This window comes from Rhincodon typus, chromosome 2 (assembly GCF_021869965.1).
Source record: "Rhincodon typus isolate 14 chromosome 2, sRhiTyp1.1, whole genome shotgun sequence".
Classification (NCBI taxonomy): domain Eukaryota; kingdom Metazoa; phylum Chordata; class Chondrichthyes; order Orectolobiformes; family Rhincodontidae; genus Rhincodon; species Rhincodon typus.
In genome coordinates this window covers 136572658-136581265 of record NC_063333.1, presented here as the reverse complement: position 1 = coordinate 136581265, position 8608 = coordinate 136572658, and the positions used below count along the sequence as shown (strand labels likewise).

At 42.9% G+C, this 8608-nt stretch overlaps 1 protein-coding gene across 1 annotated transcript in view; it reads right to left on the bottom strand.

Moving 5' to 3' along the window:
• Positions 1-8608, bottom strand: part of LOC109928021 (GDP-mannose 4,6 dehydratase) — a 369309-nt gene that overhangs the window by 1315 nt on the left and 359386 nt on the right. Inside the window, exon 5 of the mRNA XM_048615590.1 lies at positions 2702-2894. Coding sequence (XP_048471547.1) covers positions 2702-2894 — 193 coding nt within the window. The remainder of the gene's footprint in view (positions 1-2701; positions 2895-8608) is intronic.

Sequence of the window (8608 nt, the reverse complement as noted above, 5' to 3'; positions counted from 1 at the left end):
TGGGGCTTGAGGTGGGAGGAGGGGATAGGTGGGAGGAAGGACAGGGGAGGGAGGCGGGGACGAGGATGAGGACGAGCTGGGCTGGTTTTGGGATGCGGTAGGGGGAGGGGAGATTTTGAAGCTTGTGAAATCCACATTGATACCATTGGGCTGCAGGGTTCCCAAGCGGAGTATGAGTTGCTGTTCCTGCAACCTTCGGGTGGCATCGTTGTGGCACTGCAGGAGGCCCAGGATGGACATGTCGTCTGAGGAACGGGAGGGGCAGTTGAAATGTTTCGTGACTGGGAGGTGCAGTTGTTTAGTGCGAACCGAGCGTAGGTGTTCTGCAAAGCGGTCCCCAAGCCTCCGCTTGGTTTCCTCGATGTAGAGGAGGCCACAACGGGAACAGCGGATGCAGTATACCACACTGGCAGATATGCAGGTGAACATCTGCTTGATGTGGAAAGTCTTCTTGGGGCCTGGGATGGGGGTGAGGGGGGAGGTGTAGGGGCAGGTGTAGCACTTCCTGCGGTTGCAGGGAAAAGTGCCAGGTGTGGTGGGGCTGGACGGGAGTGTGGAGCGGACAAGGGAGTCACGGAGAGAGTGGTCCCTCCGGAAAGCAGATAAGGGTGGGGAGGGAAAAATATCTTTGGTGGTGGGGTCGGATTGCAGATGGCGGAAGTGTCGGAGGATGATGCGTTGGATCCGGAGGTTAGTGGGGTGGTACGTGAGGACAAGAGGGATTCTTTTTTGGTTGTTATTGCAGGGAGGGGGTGTGAGGGATGAGTTGCGGGAAATGCGGGAGACACGGTCGAGGGCGTTCTCGACCACTGAAGGGGGGAAGTTGCGGTCCTTGAAAAACGAGGACATCTGAGATGTACGGGAGTGGAATGCCTCATCCTGGGAGCAGATGTAGCGGAGGCGAAGGAATTGGGAATAGGGGATGGCATTTTTGCAGGAAGGTGGGTGGGAGGAGGTGTATACGCTCGGTTCGCACTAAACAACTGCACCTCCCAGTCACGAAACATTTCAACTGCCCCTCCCGTTCCTCAGACGACATGTCCATCCCGGGCCTCCTGCAGTGCCACAACGATGCCACCCGAAGGTTGCAGGAACAGCAACTCATATTCCACTTGGGAACCCTGCAGCCCAATGGTATCAATGTGGATTTCACAAGCTTCAAAATCTCCCCTTCCCCTACCGCATCCCAAAACCAGCCCAGCTCGTCCCCGCCTCCCTAACCTGTCCTTCCTCCCACCTGTCCCCTCCTCCCACATCAAGCCCCACCCCCATCTCCTACCTACTAACCTCATCCCGCTCCCTTGACCTGTCTGTCCTCCCTGGACTGACCTATCTCCTCCCTACCTCCCCACCTACACTCACCTTTACTGGCTCCATCCCCGCCTCTCTGACCTGTCTGTCTCCTCTCCAACTATCTTCTCCTCTATCCATCTTCTATCCACCTCCCCCTCTCTCCCTATTTATTTCAGAACCCCCTTCCCCTCCCCCATTTCTGAAGAAGGGTCTAGGCTCCTATGATGCTGCTTGGCCTGTTGTGTTCATCCAGCTCTACGCCTTATTGTCACTAGATAAATTTGTTGGGCCATTGTACAAGTTTGCTTTGGCTTTTAAAATCTAGAACCTTGGTGCCAAACTCAATTCAAATTCATTATGATGATGTTTGAAGGGTTTCTTCTAGTGTCACTGGAAACTTTCTGCTCCTATTATTGAATTGGATTTCTAGTTTTAGCTACATTGCTACTCTACTATATCTTGCAGCAGCTAACTTAAACCATAATTGGAAAAACACATCCATACAGTCTACTGCAGGAATATGTAACCCAGTTAAAATAGGAACAGTTTGCTTCCTTCAGAGAGTGGTCACAAACCCAGTTTGTGGGTGTAAAACAGCTACTAAATTTTGAACCTAGACAGCCAGAGATTCTAACATAACTTGCTTGAAGATCAGCAGCTCTTTGCTTGCTCTCTCTTCCTCCAAAACTTCCCTCATCAAAACGTGTAAGCCAAAAACCCAAAAGGCGGCCATTTCACCACTTATGAAGAATTCATGAAGAAAACGTCAGAGTCCACCACTACAGAAAAGAATTTAGCCAGCTCCAACTGATCCAGGAAGACTATAGCAACAATAGCTTGTATGTACAAAGTAGTTTCAGCTACAGATCAACATTAGTGACTACCAACGAACGACTCTTTTCTCCCGAGTTTAACTGTCGGTGAGCCACAGGAAAGTCTGCAGAGTTTCATATTTTTGCTTAGACTTGGGGTGTGTATGTGTTTTGTTTTCAAAAAGGGTTGATATATGTATACTGGCACAGTCTAAACCTTCTGTTAATAGTCAGCATCAATACATTTTCTTTCTCATAATCTAGTTATTAAGTGCTAACTAAATAAACGTGGCTGACTTGTTTCTGATTCTGAACGAAGTACAGTCTGATTACTTTATAATTGGCAATATCACTGTCGTTCTTAAATTAAAACTTTGTAACAACCAGTTGAGGAGTGAGATGAAGAAAAGAATAAGTTCATCTCTTCAAACTCAGTCATACCATTAAATTATACCAGAAAATCAGTTGTGTTTAGCAAGTTATAAGATATATCTCACAACTGGTCCAGACATTTCATTCCATTTTTATTTTCTGTCCAAGTTAACTTCAGATGTTAGGTATGAATTCAATGCACACAAAAACATTATAGTACTTGCCATATGGTGACCGAGGGTAGAAAGGGGTAGTCTCCTTTTGTGGAATTTCCTGTACTTTGCCAAACAGTTCACTGGTCGAGGCTTGATAGAACTTCACTGTATTTATAAGGCCACAGGTTTTAATGGCATCCAGAAGTCTAAGAGTCCCAACACCATCAACATCCGCTGTATACTCTGCTAGATCAAAGGAGATCTAAGAGAAATTTGAATTAAAGGGTTACTCACAGTTTGGAGTTGTGTTGCAAAACGCTACAAAAGATATGGGCTTATTTTTTTAAAACAACATCAGTCTAGCAAGTCCAATAATATTTGCATTAAGCAAAACCTACTTTTCAGTTGAAGCTGCATGAAAAGCAAATGTGTACCAGTAACGGAACTGACAGGCTGTTCTGTGGCAGGAAACAAGACTCTTAAGTAGTATATTGCCTCCCTGGTGCCTGAGTCAGGGATGCCTCAGAGTGGCAGCAGGGCATTCTAAAGGGGAAGGGTCAACAGCCAGCAGTCGTGATACATGCCAGTACCAACAACATGGGTAAAAAAAAGAAATTAGGTCCTGCAACAGGAATTTAGAGTTAGGTAATAGTTTAGAGAGGAAGACCACTAAGGTTGTAAACTCCAGACTACTTCCAGTACCACATGCTACTGAGTATAGGAATAGGAAGATAAGTCAGATGAATGTGTTGCTCAACATATGTTGTAGGAGGGAGGGCTTTAGATTTTTGGATTACTGGCACAACTTATGGGACCTCTGCAAGCTGGACAGGTTGCACCAGAACTCGAATGGGTCCAATATCCTCGCTGGAAAGCTTGCTCATGCTGTTTGGGTGGGTGGGGGGGTGATGTTGTGTGGTGTTTTTAAACTAATTGGGCACAGAGTAGATGTAAAATCGGGAGCAAGGTCCTATCAGTTGAGCAGGCTGAGAAGACATGGGTATAAGGCACATGGAAGGTCCAGAAAGCTAAACCGTATCTACTTTCAGGTTTATGACTGGTAAGCAGATGAATTTAGAGCTTTGATCAGCATGTGGGAATATGTTGTTGAAATCACTGAGACATAGTTGAAGGAAGGTCAGGTTAGAAACAAAAAAAAAAGGGGCACTTATTTTGCTGGGATTGAACTACTGTCGGGGAGAGACAGAGATATATAAGCAAATCACAGAAAGTTGAGAGAAACAGGATTACAATTATAGACGATTTCAACTTTGCTAACAGTAACCGGGATTGACCTAGTGTGGAAGGACGAGATGGGGTGGAATTTTTCAAGGGCACCCAGGAGAGCCATTTCTGCCAATACATAGATGGTCTCCTAGAGATGGGGCAGTGCTCGAACTAATCCTAGGGAATGAAGCCAATCAATTGGTTGAAGTTTGTGTAGGTGAGCATTTTAGAGATAGTAACCATAACTCTGCAAGTTTCAAAATCATTCTGGAAAGGGATATGCATGGTGCAGAAATTAAGTGTCTAAATTGAGTGAACGCCAATTTCAATATCATTAGATAGGATCTGGCAAACAGACTCAGGGCAGCTTCTTGAAGGTAAGTCTACATTTGGAATGTGGGTGTCTTTTAAAAGTAGAAGAGGGAGAGTTCAGGGCCAGCATGTTCTTCTAAGCGTGAAGGATAAGGACAGCAAGTCCAAGGCACCCTGGATGTCAAGGGATATTGAGAGTTTGATAAAGAAAAAGAAGGAAGCATATGTCAGATACAGCATATTAAAACAGGGGAGACCCTTCAAAATTACAGAAAGTGTAGGGGTTTTTAAAAAAATAAATTAGGAGGGCAAAGATGGGCCACAATATATCTTTGGCAGATAGGATTAATGAAATCCCAAGGCATTTTTACACTTATGAGTAAGAGGATCCCCAGGGGCCTATTAGAGACCAAAGGGCAATCAGAGCATGGAGCCAGTGGATGTAGGTGAGATCTTAAATGAACATTTCTCATCTGTACTCACAGAGGAGAAAGTCATCGTAGCTGTAGATTTCAGTTGTCATGGTAGCTGTAGATTTCAGTTGTCATGGTGAGGTTCTAGAACGTGTTAAGATTAATAAGGAGGAGGTAGTAGACATTTTAGCAGGCATAAAGGTGCATAAGTCCCCAGGGTTTGATGAGATGGATCCCAGGCAGCTATTGAAGGCAAGGGAATAGAGTGCTGGGGCCCAGGTGGAAATACTTGATACCTTGCTGGCTACAGATGAAGTGCCTGATGTCTAGAGGAAAGCTCATGTGATTTCTTTGTTCATGAAGGTAGCAGGAATAGGCGAGGTAATTATAGATCAGATAGTCTTACATAAGAGGTGGTAAATTATTGGGAAAAATTCTGAGGGACAGGATTAATCAACACTTGGAAAGGCAAGGAAAATAGACATAGATCAGGTATAATCAGCATGGATTTGTTAGAGGAAGATCCTGTCTGACTAAATTAATTGAGATTTTTGAAAAGGTAATTAAATATATTGATGAGGGGTAGTGCAGTTAATGTGGTTTATATGGACTTCGGGAAGGCCTTTGACAAGGTCCCACATGAAAGGCTGGTCCAAAACTTAAGAGCCCATGGGGTCCAGTGCAAGTTGGCAAACTCGATCCAAAAGCGGTTTACAAATAAGAGGCAAAGGGTGATGGTGGAGGGTTGTTTTTGTGATTAGAGGTCGGTGACCAGCGTGTACCACAGAAATCAGTGCTGGGACCCTTGCTGCTTGCTATGTACATTAACAACATGGGTATGAATGTAAAATGTATAATTAGTAAGTTTGCAGATCACACGAAAATTGGTGGTGTTATTGATAGTGAGGAGGATGGTCTCAGGCTACAATCAGATATTGATCGCTGGGTAAATTGGGCTGAACAATGACAAGTGGAATGTAACTCTGATAAGAACGAGGTGATGCATTTTGGGAGGTCTAATAAGAGAAGGATTTATACAATGAATGGTAAGTCCCTGGGGAATACTGAAAAATAAAGGGACCTTGGTGTACAAGTCTATAGATCTCTGAAGGAGTTAGCACAGATAGACAGGGTGGTGAAGCAGGCTTATGGGATGCTTGCCTTCATTAGCTGGGGTATAGAATATAGGAGCAAGGAAGTCTTGTTACAACTCTATAAAACGTTAGTTAGGCCACAGATGGAATACTGTGTGCAGTTCTAGTCTCCACACTATCAAAAGGATGTGATTGTACTGGAGAGGGTGCAAAACAGATTCACCAGCATGCTACCTGGGATGAAAAGTCTCAAATTATGTGAGTCTGGATAGGCTGGGTTTGTTTTCCTTGAAACAAAGAAGGCTGAAAGGGGATCTGATTGAGGTTTACAAAACAATGAGAGGCATAGGCAGGGAAGATTGTGAGAATCTTTTCCCCATGGCAGATGTGTCTAAGACCAGATGGCACATGATTAAAGCGAGGGGTAAGCATTTTAGAGGGAATATGAGAATTTTTTTTTCACCCAGAGGGTGGTAGATATATAGAACATGCTACCTGAGGAGATGCTGGAGGAAGGTATTCTTGCAACATTTAAGCAGTATCTGGATGAGTACTTAAAATACCAGAATATAGTAGGCAATGGACGAAGTGCAGGTAAATGGAAGTAGTGTAGTTTGATGTTTGTTGGTCAGCATAGGCATGGTGGGCCAAAGGGACTGTTTGTATGCTGTACGACTCTGTGACTCTAAGGTTGAAAGAAAAGAGTAGCGTCAGTGTTTGTTTAGTGTTAGTAGCAGTATTCTCGCTTCTGAGTCCTTGAGAAGGCAGGGGTAGCAATGGAAATCAGAGGATTCCCCAGATTTTTTTTCTCAAAATTGGCCTGGGTTTACATTCTTATATTTTTGCTTCCTTGGGAAGACCTCATGGTTTTTGAGTGTGGTGGACAGGGTCTTTTTTCATATTCATTCACGGCATGATGGCATCACTGGCTGGGTCAGTATTTATTGCCCATCCCTAATTGGCCAGGGGGCAGTTTAAGAGTCAATCACATTGCTGTGGGTCTGGAGTCACATGTAAACCAAACCAGGTAAGGATGGCAGTTTCCTTCCCTAAAGGGCCATTACTAGAGCAGATGAGTATTCCCAACAATTGACAATGATTAGACTCTTAATTACAGATTTTTTGTTGATTTCAAATTCCACCATCTGCCATGGCAGGATTCAAAACCAGGTCCCCAGGGCACTATCTGAGTCTCTGGGTTAACAGTCTAGCGATAATATCACTAGGTCATCGTCTTCCCTAATGTTGTGATACACCAAGCAACACCTTATGTGGAACAGCATCAATGGTCAAAAGAAACCTCTGTTCATCATTACTTGAATTTGTATAGGCATAAGACATCAGCATTTTACATGTGCTACATACACAATAATCAACTTAGAATGGGAGGAAGAATATAGGAGTAAAAATGCATTAAAGATAGTTTGAAAGTCAATACGTTGTAGCTTTTACAGTGTACTTACCTTTGCTGAAAGATAGCCCTATCTAAATCAATATCTTCACTATTTTAACAACCAGAGCAATCGACTGGCTTAGTTTATTTTAACATCCATTTAACTTTTATGAATTTGGATTTCTCATCTTAAATGCATTAATATGTCAACCTAATCCCCCAGTATTCATTTTTGTTGAGAGCTAAAGTTACTGCCACAGTCTACGTTCTCCATTAAGTATGTAATAACAGACATAGAATTTACAATCCAGTATCTATTTGGCTAACCATTTGTCCTCCAACTAGATAAATTTTTTTTGGCCTGAAACAGGGTCTTCAATCTTAATTCTTTTTTAGGAAGTGGTTAAGGCACCAATGAGTTTACTGCCACAAACAGGCATCAGCAGTCAGCAAATGGCTTGCTCGGGTTAGCACCTATTTTCTGTCTACCCACACTTTTATTAGACTTCATGAGTGGAATGTACAGATCATCAGATAACAGAATGAAATGGACGTCTGTGAGAGATAAAACTGCACGTGAGAATCGGATTGTCCATAAAACTATGTCAAAAAAGTATACCCTTCTCATCATTTCCCCTTATCTCTCAGCCATTCATTATTAATTTGACGGAGTAGGGGAGCTGTCAAGGCTCTATGGCACTAGCTGTTTATCTTTCATTACAATCTTCAACCTACTGTTCACAGTTTCTGCCGTTTTGAAATGGCACAAAAGCTACCAGTCAGGACTTTATGGCTTTGCACTAAAGATCACAGGCTGCTTGAATACATACTGACCAAAGGTATGGGTTGCGAAGGGACAAATGAACCTTCTAGTTGGAAATGTTGTGATTTTTATGATTAGTGACACTGTTGTAACTTTAAAGTTTGGCTAGGAGGTAAAATTCAAGCTGTGTCCAAAGCTTTTAACTAAAATCAAAAGCACAGTCACTTGAGAACAGCAGTGCAGAGATGTAAATGGATATCCAATTCATGTTTCTTTATATGCATCATGGGAGTTGCAGACTCAGTGTAAAATGTGGGAGGTGAACAAATCTGGCTTTCGAACATTTGTTTCATCTTATTCCCATAGAGAAAAAAAACTAGGAAACACAATGTCAATATAAAGCTAATTGCACATTAACTTAACAATTTTAACATTTTACTGCAGAGAAATATATTTCAGCAAAACATTTGAATTGTTTTGGCCATGGAAGTCAAAACAGATATTTCTACTTAATCCTAAATTGCAGGAGCCCCATCAACTTTCAGGGAAGTAATAATTACAGTATGTTGAATATCACAGTGTTTACCAACAACTGATGCAGTAAATTACACGGTGCCAGATTGCAAATCTTTGGTGCAATACCACATATTGTTAGCTATTTCAAACAAACTTATGCTAATTCAAAGATAGTAGGAACTGCAGATGCTGGAGAATCTGAGATAACAAGGTGCAGAGCTGGATGAACACAGCAGGCCAAGCAGCATCAGAGGAGCA